Below are 18945 nucleotides of genomic sequence, written 5' to 3'. Positions count from 1 at the left end.
TCTCCTGACGGTCCCCTCTACAGACCCCTCGCCCGCTGCAGACCCCGCGCTCCCCCTATCCCGCACCCCCCTGAGATCCCTGGCTTAGAACCGGCCTAGCCCCTATACTTTTGTGTTTTTTAATCTTCTTTAAATATACTACATTTGTATTTTTTCGGTTCTCAATGCAATGTACTTTTCAATTTTGCACTTATTTGACACCGTTCAGTTCCTTTGAGCGGAACGTCTTGAGATTACGTATTTCCATATCACAGGTTCAAGGTTATTCATTAATGCATTTGAGATGGTCATTTAAGACGTAATTTTTGTGAATTATTTTGTAATAATTATTTGGAAGGAAGCATGTTTTTACGAGGTTCGATATTCTTTTGAATGATAATGGAGAAGGTTTTTCATAAAGTGTATGATGAGTTTAGTTTTTGAATAGTTTTTTTAGAAGCAGACTTTACCTTTTCCGACAATATCTTTTTCAATTTTTTTATTTTTTGAGGGTTCAATCATCATTTTTTCTTGAGCTGCTATGACGAGCTTGTAGTTTTTTATAGGTGTTCAATTTTTTGTTCATAAATTACTACAGTCAGCGATACTGTGAAAATTCACAATTTTGAAAATATAATAACGAAAGACCAAATATTACTGAGGTTGAAATACTGAAACACCAAAAAGTCGAACAGTCAAAATAGTGAAACGTTAGAAAGTCGATCGATCAAAATAAAGATATGCAGTGGAGCTCCAAATACACGCGTCTCACTCATTCACTTACTCAGACCGGTGATCTCCAATTTTAAACATCGCCATTTTGACTTTCGCCTTTTTGAGCTATGGCTATTCTGCATATCTAAGTTTTATAGGCTCGAAAAATTCACTTTCGATTTTTTGCTGCTCTATATTCTAGTCTGTCTGTAAAACAATTACTCTCCATTTTGAATTCGAAAATATGAATTTTTGACATTCAGATGGTCTGTTAAAATTACATTCGAAATGAAAACTATTGAAATAAATATTTTCGGGTAAATACGAATTCAAAGAAGGAATTTTTGATTGAACACGCAATCTGCTGAATAGTCGATCGGGAATAAGAATTTCAAATTACTTATTTTTCTCCAAACTGATATCACAACTTTTAAAATTTCGAAATATCGACCGTTCTACAATTCAGTTATTCAACATATTGAACCCCACCCATGATAACTTTCATGACAGGTGCTGTAGAAGAGGAATACGTTTTGAAATTAATTTTTTTATCTTCAGTCGGTATGGCCGCGTGAAGCTTTAGTGTCCCAGGTACTGTCTTAGCCTTCGCGTACCGTTCCTTCAAAAATGTCACTGTTGAATTATACCCGCTTTTGGCGCAATAGAAAAAGTCGATCCCTGTGATATTCTGCTTCGACCAATCGAAAATCTGTTGTGGTGTCAAAATCTGCCTATCTGGAGATAGTTGAAGACTTGCACGTGCAGCAAGTCTCTTTACTGTTCCTGATATTCCGTCACAAGCACCTTTCCCATGCGCTGTGGCAAAGAAATGCCATTCAGCATCCACACCGAAGTCTTCTTTGTGATGAACCAAGTTGATGAAGTTTTTACAATTCTTGTATTGTTGTGGGGCTCCATCGGAAAAGTAATAAATTTTTTTCACCGAAAATTGGACTTTCAAGTATTAAACGAGAATCCGTTGAAAGGCATACACTGAACTCGTTACGTGATCAAGACAATCAGAGATGACTGTCAGGTTTTTGTTGGCAATTCCCTTTTCAGACTTATAATAAATCACGAACTGGTGGATCGTTGGATGATCATTATTCCAGTGAAATCCCTGAGAAGCGTCCTGTGCAACGAATACGTAATTCTGGGCAAAGTCCAAATCAACGACGAATTCTCCTTCTTGAAGATTTTCTTTGATCGTGCGGTGGTACAACGCTTATTGCTTTGCGATAAAATCGTGAAGAAGCAACGTTTTTAACTCAGAACATGAAGTATCTACGAAATCATCCCCAGACATCTGCACAGTATCTAACGTTGATCTGTCTACTGGAATCCAACGAGAAAATTTGATTATATCAATCATCGCGTCATCAAACTTTATTTTAACCCGGCGTATGTATACTGGGACTTTAAAGGAACAGTCGAAATTACGAACTTAAAATTCTTTCTTGCCGATAGAAGGCAGGCTCCGGTTATCCCCCCCCCCCCCCCCAAATCTAGGTAGTAGTAGGGATTAAATGCCTAAGGGACCGCCGGTTCCGGCAGTTTACCTAAAAACACCAGTGAGTGAAAGTCGCTGCCGTTCCCTAAAAGGGTCAGTGTATACACCGCGTCAGTATTTTCGAAGGTAAGTGGATGGTGTTGTATTTTTCGTGTTCGTAGTTTTTCAGTTTTTTTATACCGAAATGAATGTTGCATGTATTTGATGCTGTTGCGGCTTTTTTTACGAACTTTAACCTCGATAAAAAAACTTGTTTTGTATTTTTGGCGTATCAATAGGTTGTTTTTCCATTCTTTCTAGCAGTTTTTCAAAATGGGTGAAAGGAGCTCATCCCAGATAATGTACAGTTTCCGCGACCGTCGTTCCTAAGTATTTTACGATCAGGAAAGTGAGAATGAACCCGACGGAGAAGAGATTCACGACGACATACCCAGTGAACAAGATGGCAACGAGGACCACGATTTCGATTATGATCAATATATCATTCCTTTGTATTTTAAATAATAAAAAATCATTTTTGTATCGTAAAATTACCTTTTCGTTTATTTTATGACATGGATGAATCCATAAAATATTGCCCATTTTTAGGTGCTCAAATAATTCAGCTTTTTGGAACACACACAAAAACACTATATTCTCTTGAAAACTCATAGTCTAAGCTACAAAAACCTAGAACCATTTTTTAAAATATTTGTTTATTTTGGAGTTACGAATTTGTTAATAAAATTCTGTTTTTCCCACTTTTTAGACGATTGTTTCATTTTTATTAACAACGGTTTTGAACTTTTGAGTTAAGTAGCTACTGGGTCATGTAGTAAACACTCCAATAAGTAACCCAGATTTCCCGGTTTTTGGGAAGCCTACAAAACTTTGTAAACTCGACTGTTCCCTAAAGTACCCAGTATACAGACCGTGCACCGAAAAATATAGTGTACACACGCCGGGTTAAGCATCTCGGTCAATGGTTCGGTGCAGGGTTGTAAGTAATGCATTACTTTTTGTAATGCATTAAAAAATGTAATGGAAAAAAAATCCATTACTCATTACTTTGAATTTTGTAATGGAAAAAAATTCCATCACTCATTACTTTGAATTTTGTAATGGAAAAAAATTCCATCATTCATTACTTTGAATTTTGTAATGGAAAAAAATTTCATTACTCATTACTATGAATTTTGTAATGGAAAAAAATTCCATCATTCATTACATTGAATTTTGTAATGTAGAAAATTTTTCTTTCTCATCACATTGCATTTTGAAATGGTATCAAATTTGCTTCACACATTGCATTACATTTTTTAAGTAAGGATAATCATTTTTACCGTGGGTCAAACTGACCCAATGGTCGTAATGACGTGTTGCTCGGCTACCAATCGGTATAAAGCTGTTTGAACCGGATCAAAATGACCCGATAGCAGTTACAACGTGTTACTGGATTGCCTGTACGTGTAATGCAGTGACTCCTGGGTCAAAATAACCCAATGGTAGTAACGACGTGTAACTCGGTTATCAGTAGGTCTAACGCTATCTGCCAAGGGTCAGAATGACCCATTGGCACTATCCACGTTTTACTCGGCTACCAGTCGGTGTAACGTTGTTCGCACCGGGTCAAAATGACCCGATGGAGTTACAACGTGTTACTGGACTACCTGCACGTGTAATGCAGTGGTCCCTGGGTTTAAATGACCCAATGGTAGAAACGACGTGTTTCCGGGCCACCAGTGCGTATGGCGCTGTTTACGCCGGGTCAAATCGACCCAATGGCAGTAAAAACTTGTACCAATACGTGTAACGCTGTTCGCACCGGATCAAAATGATGCAACGCCAGTAACGACGTGTTGCTCGGCCATTAGTGCATGTAACGCTGTTTGCGACGGGTCAGAATGACCCATTAGAACTATCCACGTTTTACTTGCCTACTAGTCGGAGTAACGCTGTTCGCACCAAGTCGAAACGACCCACTGGCAGTAACAACGTGTTACTAGACTACCTGTACGTGTAGTCCATCTTTTCCGACATCAAAAAAATTAATGAAAATATATACGAATTCAGCACATCAAATTACATAAAAATTACATGATAAAGGTAAAAACAAATTTTTAGTGGTTAAAAATGCGTTTTGTTACTTACTCAATATTGTTAAGGTGTATATGCTAAAATAACTCTGCATTTAAATTCACCGCATCAAATTACATAAAAATCATTCATGATATAGGTCGAAAAAAATTTGTTTGACTCAAAAATGCGATTATTTTACCATTTTAGCGGTTTTTCACAATTTACTCCAAATTGGTGGGTGTAGGTGCTGAACTGGCTCCGAATTCTGATTCAGCGGATCAAATTACATGAAAATCATGCATTATATAGGTCAAGAAGGATGTTTGAATACCCAAAAATGCGATTATTTGGGATTTTTAATAGTTTTTTGCAATTTACTTAAAATTGGTGGGTGTAGGCTCTGAACTGGCCTCAAATTTTGATTCAGCGCGTCAAAATACATAGAATTACATGGGTCTAGTCAAAAGTACTGACCACTTTTTTTTGTGTGTCGGTGCTATCATTGGTAACCATCAAAATTCAACGTTATTTAGAATTGTTCATTGAATCGAATACGAAAGTCTGCCAATTTCATGAATTCCTTACAATAGCCACGACATCATATATTTTGAACAATTGAATTGCTTTATGAATTCCTCGAAGCTCGCCCCATTCGAGATTCCATTATGTAATGAATCGGAAAATAGTCAATATTACGAGCTATTTATTTTTTATTTGAAACGCTTAGAGTGGCCGAAAATATAAAAAAAATCCATCGACGTAACATTGAGATTTTACAGGTTTGCTTTGCTGCTACGCTATGATTCGCGGATAAGGAATCAGAACCAATTCGACAGAGATTTTTCTCTTGCTTCAGATAATGTCTGTGATAATGGATTATCGTCTTTTTCCAGCGCCGTACAATTCTTCGAAAAGCCAAAACATCTACCGAAAAATGTTGAAGCTTAGTCAGGTTTATCTTTATTAAACAATAGAGAAGAAAAAGTAAAGTTGGCAAAAAATCACGAGTGGAATACGTTTCGACAAATTTTTACATATTATATTACGTTTACATATTCTAGTTGAAAATAATAATAATAATAACCGCATTCAAGACGTGTATCACTCCTAAGTTGTTTTATTCATGACTAGAGAACAGTTGATATTCTTCACAAGTTCATCAACTACGCATGTTAATAAATTTTAGTTACAAAAATCGATAATGCTCAAATCGGTAATGCTGAAAATAAGACTACTTTAAGATAAAATCTTATGCTTTCCAATGATATATGAAAAGTTGGATTTGATCAGGGTTTTTTTTTTGGATAAATATAATTAGAAGGTGATAGTGCATCAAGAGACGCGGTAGCGGCTCGACGCCAAGTATTAAAAGGAAAAACTGCAGCGCAAAAGAAAAGCCAGCGCGAGCCCTGCCGCTACTCTTATATACGCGAATATGCCGGTTTTATGACGTCACAGAATTTTCAAATGGCTCTCACAAATAAACCATTTCATAAAACAGCTTGAAAATTTGTGACGATTTTTTTTCGATTTTTCTCTTTCCATTGGTCTTTGTTGCAAGTAAATCCGTCCAGTAGATCCTGAGATATGTAACGTTAGTGATTTAAAATCCATCATTTCGGGATTTTCATTTTCTTAGAGACAGAGGGGCGTAAGTTACGCTTGTTTACATTTAGACTTACGTCCTTTGCACGATTTCTTACTTTTGTCACACTCTACGTCACGCACTACGCTGAACGCGGCTACCCCCTCTCCTTCTGCGTCGTCGAGCGAGAGAGACAGAGAATGGGCGCACAGCGGGGGCAATACCAGCTCCTGGTTTGCGCATAAAATATGTATATAATTATATAATATATATTTTATTTATTAATATTAATTAATAATAAAATATTATTATAATAAATATTTTATTATAATTAATATATAATATAATATATATATTATATTATACAATATATAATATAAAATGATAATAATATAATAAAATAAAAAAATTGAATAATACGAATAACATTAAATAATAAATAATAAAAATAAAAAAAATATAAAATTCTGGTCGACGCCGCTGGATTTTTCGAGGATGTCTAGGGCGATAGCTCATGGGTTTTGGAGGACTAGGTTTAAGTACATTCTATCGCGATTTTCGATTTCTAGGTGGACGACCCCATAGTTTTTTATGTCCAGATATATTCCTCCATGGCTTTCGTCGTCTAGGTATGTTTTTTCATGGTTTTCGAGGTTTGGGTCGACGGCTCCTTAGTTTTCGATGTCCAGGTATGTTTCTCCATGGTTTTCGTGGTCTCGAATAATTCCTCTATGGGTTTCGATGTCTAGGTATATTCCTCTATGGTTTCTGATGTGCAGGTGTATTTCTCCATAGTTTTTAATGTCCAGGTGTATTTCTCCATAGTTCTTGATGTCTAAGGTATATTTCTCCATGGTTTTCGTGGTCTAAGTATGTCTCTTCATGGTTTTCGCGGTCGAGGTCGACGGTTCCACAGTTTTCGATGTCTAGGTATGTTTCTCCACGATTTTCGTGGTCTAGGATAATTTCTCCATGGGTTTTGATGTCTAGGTATATTCCTTCATGGTTTTCAATGTCTAGACGTGTTCCTTCATGGTTTTCGTGGTCCAGGTATATTCCTCCATGGTTTCCGATGTATGGATATGTTTCTCCATGGTTTTCGTGGTCTAAGTATGTTTCTTCATGGTGTTCGTAGTCGAGGTCGACAGCTCCACAGTTTTTGATATCCAGGTATGTTTCTCTCGGGTTTTCGTGGTCGAGGATAATTCCTCCATGGGTTTCGATGTCTAGGTATATTCCTCTATGGTTTTCGTGGTCTGGATATGTTTCTTCATGGTTTTCGCCGTCGAGGTCGACGGCTCCACAGTTTTCGATGTCCAAGTATGCTTCTCCATGGTTTTCGTGGTCTAGGATAATTCCTCCATGGGTTTTGATGTCTAGGTATATTCCTTCAGGGTTTTCGATGTCTGGATATGTACCTTCATGGTTTTCGTGGTCCAGGTATATTCCTCCGTGGTTTTCGATGTATGGATATGTTTCTCCATGGTTTTCGTGGTCTAGGTATGTTTCTTCATGGTTTCCGCAGTCGAGGTCGACGGCTCGACTGCGGAAACCACTTTTCGTGGTCTAGGATAATTCATCCATGGGTTTCGATGTCTAGGTATATTTCTCCATGGTTTTCAATGTCTAGGCATGTTTCTTCATGGTTTTCGTGGTCTAGGATAATTCCTCCATGGTTTTCAATGTCTAGGCATGTTTCTTCATGGTTTTCGTGGTCTAGGATAATTCCTCCATGGTTTTCAATGTCTAGGCATGTTTCTTCATGGTTTTCGTGGTCTAGGATAATTCCTCCATGGGATTTGATGTCTAGGTATATTCCTTCATAGTTTTCGATGTCTGGATATGTTCCTACATGGTCCAGGTATATTCCTCCATGTTTTTCGTCGTCCAGGTATATTCCTCCATGGTTTTCAATGTCTAGGCATGTTTCATCATGGTTTTCGTGGTTCAGGTATATTCCTCCATGGTTTTCGATGTCTGGGTATGTTTCTCCATGGTTTTCGTGGTCTAAGTTGATGGTTCCACAGTTTTCGATTGCTAGGTCTGAGTTTCCATAGTTTTTGTTCTCTAGGTATATTTCTTCATCATTTCCGTGATCTAGGTCGATGACTCCATACTTTTCGATGTCTAGGTATGTGTCTACATATTTTTCAATGTCTAGGTATATTCCTCCATGGTTTTGGATGTCCAGGTATATTTCTTCATAGTTTTAAATGTCTACGTATGTTCCTTCATGGTTTTCGTGGTCCAGGTATATTCCGTCATGGCTTTTGATGCTAGGTCAACAATTCCATAGTTTTCGATGTTTGGTTATGGTTCTCCATTTTTTTCGATGTCTACGTCGACAGCTCCATGGTTTTCGATGGCTAGGTATATTTCTCCATGGCTTTCGTCGTCCTGGTATGTTTTTTCATGCTTTTCGAGGTCTAGATCAACGGCTCCGTAGTTTTCAATGTCCAGGTATGTTTTCCCATTGTTTTCGTGGACTAGGTTGACGACTTCATAGTTTTCACTATCCCGGTCGATAGCTCCATAGTTTCCGACGTTAAGGTGAATTTGTCTATGGTTCCCGATATGAAAGTCAACGGCTCCATAGTTTCCGATAGTGTGGTGAGTTTTTCTAAGGTTTTCGATATCTAGGTCGTCGGCTCTATAGTTTTCGATGTCTAGTTTGGCGACTATAGGGTTTTCGATGTCTAGGTGGATGCCTTCGTATTGTTCAATATATATTCGACAATTTTATATTTCCCGATATTTAGGTAAACGGTGCAATGGTTTACGATATATTTCGTCATAGTTATCGATATCTAGATCTGCGATTTAATAGTTTACATTGACGAGGCAGGTTCAGACGTTACAGAAGATCATGAAAAAATGTCACTGGACACCAATAACCATAAAGCTGTGGTCTTAGACATTGAATACCATGGAAACATCTCCTTGGACATTGCAAACCATTGACAGTATCCATGTCAACATGGAATCCATGAATGAGAAGAAGATAGTTTCAAAAATCATTTTTCCAAGTAAACAAGTGGAGGTTTCAAAAAAAGGAATAGAAAATGAAAATATCATCCCATTGCATAGGTATTTCCCAATCTTTCATTGGAAAATTCGAGTTGCTGAATGGATAATCAAAATCGTCACCATTATTGCTTGTAAAAGGTTTCAACTCACATGAACATAACCGCACAGTTTTCGTCCGTCTACATAGAAAAATTAGCTGTGTTGATTGCTTTTGTCATATAGTGAAAATCACTCACCTTGAAATAAATCGTTTCAAAAATTTTCGTTTAAGACGAGGAATGTATTTTTTTTCTTAAGTAAATATTGTTACCGCGGTAAAATCCAAGTAAAATCAGAAAAAAAAATAATTGACAAAGTAAGAAAAGAACGCCAATTATTAAAAGGTCGCGACCGTAGTTTCCAATAATTTACTATATTTGCATTTTCAATAAAAAACTTCAAAATATAAAAAAAAAATGAGATCGTTTTCTGAAGTTGACAAATATAGTGAATGAAATACGATTCCCATATAGTTGTCACGTCTCGCAAAAAGAAGTGAAATCAGTAAATATTAAAACTTCAAAAAGTAAAAAAGGCACGCCAAGTATTAAAAGGTCGAAGCTCGGGAAGAGACAATTGTTCAAATTTACTATGAAAACAATAATTAATTAGAATTGTATGAACGAGTGTGAAAAAAACCGATCCCCCAATAAAATAAGAGGGGCCCTGTTAGATAATGATTTGGTAAACAATACAGATGGGTGAAATTTGTGGATAAAATTGAACGATTAAACGAACGGATAAAGAAATGAAATCAATCAATCCCTTTATATGCCTTTATCTTGTACGGATAGATACGGCCATTCTTTCATGCCCATACGCATTTTAATTTATCCACGCGTCACTTTCACTCGTTTGTCCGTACACTCTTTTTTTTACCAAATGGGCAGATGATTGGATGAATTACACAAGTATTGAAATGGATGAACAAAGAAGTAAGCTGTGTAAACATTGATTTGAGAAAAGAAAACGCGTTGAATACGAAACATTTGGAGTAATGAATTTATCAGTCAAACTAGTCAAGAATAGATATTTTTCTTTGTGTACACAGCGTGGGATCTCACGTCGGACTACTCAATAAAATAGTTGGATGGAAAAGGGATGGCAAATTAAAAAACAATTACATGAGAGGATCATCAAGTTTTCTTCAAATATATGGACGGATGAGGCATTCCTTCGCCGAGCTTCCGATTGAAAACCATGCACGCCAAGCTTGTGTGTAATGTTGAAAATGAATTTGTGCAGTTCATCGTATAGATACAATGCATGCACTTGTACGCGTAAACTGTTTTAAGTTTATAACCCGAGCTAGCATAAAAACAGATGATAATCTCTTAATAATTGCAGAATCATTCGAGAAACCTTTGTTGCTCTGTGACGTTTGCTGGAAAATTTTTCTGAATAAGTGAGGGATTAGGGCTAAAAGTGTACACGAATGAATTCCACAAGAACCTTAATTCATTCACTGTACTTGGCTACGTTGGAAAATGATCTCATTTTTTTTTATTTCCAAAATTCAGAATTCCTACAGGAAACGTAATTCATTCACTGTATATGTTACAATAGATCTCATATTTTTTCACAGTTTACAAGTTACGGAAAGAACATGGCTGTCGTCTGCTCCAGCGAACATGAGACCGGGGTCTGACTCGGCGTCGACAACTGACCATGCTGCGTGTGTTGGCCGATGTTTGCATCAAGTGGTATTCTCATAAATTATTATTTACAAAAAATTATGCATAAAATATTTCCATAAACTAGTTAAAATTCATAACAGTAATTTAGATACGGTTCTTATATAAATTATAATATATTTCATAAATTTTTGTCTAGTCGTAATTTTGACTAATATTGTCACTGAGAGCTACTTCAACTTCTTTTTTTTCAAAAAATTTTCAAAATCAATATGATCGTCACTATGTTTGACTATAATTATTCACGTTAAATTATGAATTTCGTTTGAGAATAGTTATAAAAGAGCGTTCATTACCTTAAGGTCCCAAATTGCATATAGTAGGAAAAATTTTTCAAGGTGATTTCATTTGAAAACATTTCTGGTATATTCACGGGCACGTACCTGTGACTATAATGGAATATTATATTATTACTGATATAGTGCCACAAGTTTGCGTGGGGCGGATAGCGTTACACCTACCGTCGTCGAGTCAGCCATTGGGTCATTTCGATCCAGTTTATATAGCGTTACATCCACTGGTACCGAAGAACACGTCGTTACTACCTTTGAGCCATTTTGACTCAGGGACCACTGCGTTACACGTACAGGTAGCCCAGTAACACGTTGTTACAGCCTTTGGCTCATTTTAACTTGGTACAAATAGTGTTAGACCGACTGGTAGCCGAGTAAAATATAGATACTGCCAATGTCTCATTTTAACCTGACGCGAACAGCGTTATACGATCTGGTTGCCGAGTAACACGTTGTTACTTCCGTTGGATCATTTTGACTCAGTGCGAACACGTACTGGTGGCCCAGTAACATGTTGTTATAACCATTGGGTCATTTTGACCCAGGGGCCACTGCATTACACGTACAGGTAGTCCAGGAAGACCTCGCCATTGGGTCATTTTGACCCTTGGCAGATAGCGTTAGACCTACTGATAGCCGAGTTACACGTCGTTACTACCATTGGGTCATTTTGACCCAGGGGTGCATTACGCGCACTGCATTACACGCACAGGTAGTCCAGTAACACGTTGCAACTGCCATCGGGTCATTTTTTCCTGGTACGAACAGCATTACACCGACTGGAAGCAGAGTAACACGTCATTACGACCATTGGGTCAGTTTGATCCACGGTAAAAACCCTTACTTACTAAATGTTCTGCAATGTCTGAAACAAATTGGATGCCATTGCTAAATGCAATGTGATGAGTAAGAAAAATTTTTCACTTTACAAAATTCATAGTTAATGAGTGATGGAATTTTTTTCTATTACAAAATTCAAAGTAATGAGTGATGGAATTTTTTTCCATTACAAAATTCAAAGTAATGAGTGATGGAATTTTTTTCCATTACAAAATTCAAAGTAATGAGTAATGGAGTTTTTTTTCCATTACAAAATTTAAAGTAATGAGTGATGGATTTCATTTCCATTACAAATTCAAAAAGTAATGAGTGATGCATTACTTTTTCATTACAAATTTTACAACCCTAGTTCGGTGCCGGGACATTGTTTGCACGTACTTGAAAAACATTTGACCGTGGGGTCTTTGCATACTATAAATTTCAAGCAATCCTTGTAATCATTCAGCGGAACGATCCAGTCCGAAGTGAGCTGTTCAATTCTGCAAGCATCGAGCTTCAGCTTAACATTGTGGTGTGAAGTACAAACGTCCACAGTATGCGTACCACTCTGCCCCGCTAGAACGCAGAACGGTGGTCGTAAAATAGCGAATTGTGAAAATCCAATTTTCATGTCTGGATGCTTGTTTTGAAAATTTTGATACATCTCTTTCACATTACAGAGAACTAATCTTTTCTGCCTTCTTTCGCGCAGGCCAGAAGGTTGCTTAACAGAGACGAAATCTTTTTTTCCTGCTAGGATGCGGCTATTCTCGTCGTCGAGATAAAATGCTTGTACTGTTGTTGACGTGTTTGAATCAAGCACATTTCCAGGTTTGGCAGTAAGCGTCGATAACACTTCCATTTCAGCGTTTAGCTGTTTAGCGATTTGTACCATCCGTTTACTTGGCTTAAACTCAAACATTACTTCTCGTATCGACAGACTTTGCGGCAAAAAAGTGAGAAGCTGTATTTTATCTCGACGAGAAGTCGCTTCCTTATCAAATTTGTTGTGAATTTGATGTATCATCTCATTGTACAGCCGACATTTCTTTTCTTCAACTGCCATTGCGGATTCATTCAAACCAATTTTTAAAAATTCGCTTACCTTCCCAATAAGTTTCTGCTTTTTAGCAGAAGAGTATCTCATGATGTATTTACGTTTCTTCAAAATTGGTGACTCATCTACGGCTTCGAGCAATCTTCGAAGTCTACTATTGTGACTGAAAATTGCGAAACTTTGATGTGATGAAGTTGCTTCAGATTTCCCTCCACTAACTGACGAATATTGAAAAAAACCTCCGGGATGCCTTGCATGATTTTCCGTGTCACTATCATCTTAAAATACCGATCTGAGTTGATTTGTAGTGAGATTACTAGCATCGCATTTTGCTGAGTTTTCAGGATCAAGTTGATTCATAGCGACATCAATAATATCCGATTTGTTAAAAGATCCAAGCTGACTTATGGAAAATTCGATGCAATCCGATTTATCTGAAGATCCAAATGCATTTCCCGGTTCCGGTCGACGTCGATCATCTTCAATCAAGAGACTCGGTAGAGTCTCGGGACAAGTACATTGACAGCCCTGTCGTCTGCTGGCCTGAGGCTCTCGCCGAGACTATCTTTTCTCTGAATAAAACGATTCGCGGTGGTGGGGGTAAAACTGGCATGTCATTTTCTGGCATTGCGGATCTCAAGAGATGTTTTGTTAAGCGAAAATTAGTTTGGAGACTAAATTTCAAAATCTCTTTCGAATGAGCCCGAAACCAACACGATCAGTAGCGTAATTGCTGAGAAAAAACTTTGCACAGGCTCAAGATTATGCAAAAGTTACTAACACATTTAGAAATTTGACATGTCTGTATATAATACCATCAAAGGCCTCATGTCCCTCGGTCTAACTTCGCGGCGGTGTCGCGGACTGACGTCACATGCCGAGAGCTCGAAAGTCACCAGCCAAAGTTTCACGTCATGTTGACGTTTGGGGTTATGATGTTACGAAGTGCGTGCGGGATAACTAAAAATAATTTTCGTCATCTAACGAAGTGCATATTACTATTTATTTCGTTAAATTTTGTGATATACTAAACCAGTATCAAATCGAAAAAGGATATAAAAAATGCGCGATGCATATGTCAACGAAAACTTCAAGATTTCATGATTTTGTTCGACTGGAAATAAGCGTTAACTAAAATAATCTTTCAATTAAAACAGAGTGCGAGAAATATTGTCCAGTGTAAATATATCGTCAGTAGGCTAGGTTATATATATGAAGGCGTCAGATTATATATATGAATAAATACAACAAAAACACACAGAACTGTTAGAATGATGTTGTAAACTTTAATTGAATAAATGTTTTCTAATTCATTTCTCATGTTTCCCATATTTTGGTTCATATTCAGTTTGGCTCTGCCCTCTCCGATCCTTGTTTTCACTCCATCGGTTTGCAGCGGATCGATACATATCATTAATTAATTGCTTAATATGTGTCCTATGATTTTCTACTATTTCTTCATGCTGATTGTAGTAACGTGATTCAAGAGGTTTCCAGCTATGATCATCAATCTCACATTTTGTACATCAGATTCTCAAAACAGTTTCTGGTCTTGATATAAGTGTAGTTATTCTTTTTCCACCTGGTCTGTCGAGTAACAAATTTTGAAACATATTCCAAAAAGTCTTTGGATGCTTTGTTTACTGATCATATGAAAAGTCGAATCTTTGGAATGCAGTAGGCAAACACAAATTTTGACAACAATACTTATGAAATGACATGTATGTTGAGTATTCCCACTTTGCAAACTACAAATGTGGAATTATTAGTGAAAAGATTCATTACACTAAGTCTACAGTTGCTCCGTTTTGGATGCGATCAAATATAATGCCTGCTAACATCCATGGGAACATACAGAATTTCTGAATACAATGTTCGCTATGTCATTTCAACGTAACATCATGACTTTTGCCAACTTTTCTCTATAATACTATAGATTTGGATTATTGAAATACAGCAAAAATCTGCGAATTATAAAATTGATATACTGTGCCACTCATTTTACTTTTTAAAACTAACTGTAACATATATATGAAGTAAAAAACTCATCACAGAAGTCTTCAGTTGCTCATTTATCGATAGATTTTAAATTGCTGTCTTCAAAATTTATTGCGCAGATACATTGAATCGCAGCAGATACCTGCGAACTCTGAAATTTCTGTGCATAAATATGTGTGTTAAGTATTACCCCCTATCTTTGATTATGAGAATGAGTAATAGAACTTGGTTTAGTAAGTTTTAAAGTATTTCTTTTTAAATACTATTGAAGTTTCTATTACTGCGGTATGAAGCGAATACCTCCAAACTTTCATATTTTTGTGTCGCAGCATGTGTGCCAATCATTTAAATTTTTTACTCCAACCGTAACCTGTAATCTCAAAAATTCATCACAAACGTCTTCAGCTTTTCTAAATTCCTAAATTTTCCGTTTTCTATTTTATTCTGAGTTTTTAAACTTTTAAATTCATTCCTGAATTCTCCTGAAATTGTTTTTCTCCAAAACCAATGCAGATACTTTAAACGTCTTTGAATTCCGTTGCTCCTGTTGAATTAAGTACGCTCAGTTTTTTTTGCTTCTTTGAGTTCTGACATAATAAATGTTTCCGGGTTCCTTTTTTCAGCAACTATCAAACTGTAGATAATTGGATCTCAGCGGTCACTTGCAAACTTTGGAAATATATTTCATCGGGGACACGTTTTGAATGACACGAAAATGTCTAGATTCAGAATGCAAAAGCAACATTTAAAAAGGGCCAATTCCGTTGGATTTGTTGTGTCTTGAATTTGATCTATCTTTCCTCTTTTCCTTTATTTTTCCTAACGTTATCAGCCGAAAATCATATCTCGGCCCGCATACCGCATTGCTCCATGCTCTTGAGTTCCTAATTGACAAAACATATTAGAGTACAAGGAAAAAAATCGCCAAAGTTCAAGAACAGACCTGTGACGAAATATTTCCAGTAGAATTTTGACGAAAAATAGGTATTTTTTCGTGGAAACCAACGTTATAAGCAGTAAATCGTAAATAATTCATAGACATTTAACTTAAAAAGTACTTTTAACACATATTTAAACATAATTTGTATCGATCCATTCGACGTCGAATTTTGTGAATAATACCAGAGGATCCTGAAAGTCTGAGAAGAATCGATTTTCTTATAAGTCTCTGCCACCATAGAGTAAGAAATGACTAGCTTGCATGTGATTCTTTTGGATTTGAAAGCTTCTTAGAACAATTCAATAATGTCAAAATTTGGAGTTACTAATAAAATACTTGTCCACCGATTGATATCATAAATTTTAGTGCTGCACGTAATTCAAATGGTAACTTTTTTCAATTCATTAGAAAATACTTGGCCTCGAATTAATATAATAAATTTTAATGCCGCACGTAAATTAGATGGAATTTTTTTCAGTTGATTTAGCTGTTCGAATCTCATAAGAAGAATGAGGCATCGCTTTCCAAAATGATTTCACGCGCGATTTTTCGGTTTATTATTTTTTACTTGTTATTTGATTCTTTTGACACTTTAAAAAATAGATGCAGATTAGTTTTTTTTTAACATAACGTTTTTTCAAGATTTGTAAAATTTTTTTCGAATTGTTCTGTATTTTTTTTATGAAATAATTTTTTTTTACAATTAAAAAAAATTTTGTTTAAAGTTTTTTTTTTATGGGTGGAATTATCAGCAAACGAGGGACCATCAATGTACTTGTCCCAACCTTTTTTTTCCCTAGGTTTCTTTATTTGGTAGCGGAAGTCCATGCGAGGCCAGAGGTTTACGTTGTATTGTCATTCGACATTGTTTACAAAGATGAAGTCCTAATGTCAATTATGGCTCCCTCTCGATTTCGTGCATAGTCACCAGTTTCACGCGGGCACGCTTGTTTTTATGATTTTTTTTGTTGAACGGATTGTGGCAGTAGTTTCTCACCATCGCAAATAAACCAAGTGAGCCGTCCATGTTTGTAAAATGTAGACTTTTTCAAGTTGTTCATTAAACAGACCGTAGTTGTGATATACCGGCTAGTTATCACGGTTCACGCGGACCGTGGAGAGAGGCAGTTTCGTCAACCAGACGGTCCGAACGGGGTGCTTCACTCAATCGCGTGCAAGTATTGTGTCCCAATCAACGCACCAATAAAATGTCTTCCATCTTAAGCACCCATAAGCTGTGTCCAGTTTTTACGAAACGTGTTCCGATAGGAAGGAAGCGTCGACTATTTCCGAGTAACTACACATTGAATTGCCAGTGAACAATAAATAAAGGCAAGCTGAAAATTTTACCGAACTTTTCTCACATGTTGAACGTTTCTCTCAATGTTCCTGTAAAACTTTTGATAAAATCCAATAGACCCTAAGGGCCGAAAAAAAAATAAAAACTGGTTTTATCTCCGTTTTTTGGCTATACATTTTTCTTTACGAATCGGATTAATATTCCATGAGCTTTTTGAAAAAGAGCTCTTTTTTGGGGTCAAAATGCACTGGTCAAATTTAAATTTTGCTGTATTAACACTTACGAAACACACAGTTAAAGGTATGTAAAATATTTTTTTTTCTAATTTTCTATTAGGATTTCACAAAAACCAAGTCTTAATTAGGGTTCATAACTATATAGAAATGTTTTTATATGATACAAGAAAACGATATATTAACGAACAAAAAATTTTGAAACCCTCGACCAAAACCTGTCTCGTTGCATATGGAATACCCCTTATTTTCCATTGAGGAGTGGTATGAAAAATTTACCGAACGCTGCTATCAGGCCAAACATGACGCAGAAGATACCACCCACTATTGGCTCAGGGATTATTATGAATATCGCACCGAATTTTCCGATTAAGCCTTGTAGTACCATTATGACGCAAGCCCATTGTATTACTCTTCGACTACCAACTTTCGTAACTCCTGCAACATGGAAAAACAAGTGCATGTTATGTGAAAATTGAAAAAGAATTCGATGTATCCAGATAAAACACACTTCTTTCCAACTTCATCCAACACGATATTTATTTTAGGCAACATGGAACGATGGATTATTGACATCAGCGGTGATGTTAAAAACAGTCAATTGGCCAGCGGCGCTAGTGGAGAGAATACACCGTCTATCGGCATTCTTTCACAATAAAGTCTCAATTTCGTAATTTCATTTTTTAGTTTGATTTCATGAAAAAATCTCAAATTCTCCCCTAGGGAAAAAAGGTTCGGACAAGTACATTGATGGGCTCTTGATTCGTGATCATATGACGAAAAATATAAAAAAAAATTTCCATAAAAAAATTATTGAACCATCTGTAAACAATTTCAGCAGAACAATTCGAAAAAAACTTCTCCAATATTCAAAAAACATTGTACGAAAAATAGCGCCTGAAATCATTTTGGAAATCGATGCCTCATTCTTGTTATCTTATTGTACCAGCTAAATCAATTAAAATAAAAAATCCATCTTAGTAACGTACATCATTAGATGTTATGATATCAATTCGAGGCGACGTATTTAATGGTAATTCGAAATATTCAGTCTGTTGTGCCCGTACATGGCACTCATTAAAACAAATTAAGTACTCTCTGCGCAAACGCAGCAATGGTGAAATATCGATGCTCCCGAACTAGCGCATCGACCTTCGATGTCAGCATCGAAACTTCCAAAAGGAAATCTAGGTTATATTCGCACGAGAAAGGGAAAACCTCCAAATCTATAAAATTATCAACTGACCCAAAATTCGACAGTCTTTGACGAGAGTTGTAACGATTGGTTTCGAGGCAATAAAACCTCGAATTTGTAACTTCTTAAATAAACTTATTGTTAACTTGTTGTAAAAGTATCGAGTTCAAGTTCAGCTCTTTTGGCCTAAATCCCTTAAATACTCATCCTTGATAACTCGTCCCTTCGCGACGGTCTTCGCGGACACAACAAGTCGTACGAAAACCATCAGGAACTTGAGAAAGTTGTAATGAATCAAAAAAGGTACCATTTGAGTTACGTGCAGCACTAAAATTTATGATATCAATCGGAGGATAAGTGTTGTATTAGTAGTTCCGAGTTCTAACATTATGAAATTGTTCTAACAAAGACTTTAGTATCCGCCTCCGATTTTTATCGAGAGACTCGATAGAGTCTCGGGACAAGTACATTGACAGCTCTGTCGTCTGCTGGCCTGAGGCTCTC

The 18945-nt window shown here is 36.5% G+C and overlaps 1 protein-coding gene across 5 annotated transcripts in view; it reads right to left on the bottom strand.

Annotated features, from left to right (window-relative positions):
• LOC122406617 (solute carrier family 23 member 2) overlaps positions 1–18945 on the bottom strand; it is a 1354473-nt gene that overhangs the window by 436755 nt on the left and 898773 nt on the right. For 4 of the 5 annotated variants that reach the window (XM_043412169.1, XM_043412170.1, XM_043412168.1 and 1 more), the window contains one exon: positions 17526–17684. The exons of the other annotated variant lie outside the window; for it this stretch is intronic. In XM_043412169.1, coding sequence (XP_043268104.1) covers positions 17526–17684 — 159 coding nt within the window. The remainder of the gene's footprint in view (positions 1–17525; positions 17685–18945) is intronic. 5 annotated transcript variants of the gene reach the window in all.

Source organism: Venturia canescens, chromosome 2 (assembly GCF_019457755.1).
Source record: "Venturia canescens isolate UGA chromosome 2, ASM1945775v1, whole genome shotgun sequence".
In the NCBI taxonomy this organism is placed as follows: domain Eukaryota; kingdom Metazoa; phylum Arthropoda; class Insecta; order Hymenoptera; family Ichneumonidae; genus Venturia; species Venturia canescens.
This window is presented reverse-complemented; position numbering and strand designations above follow the sequence as displayed.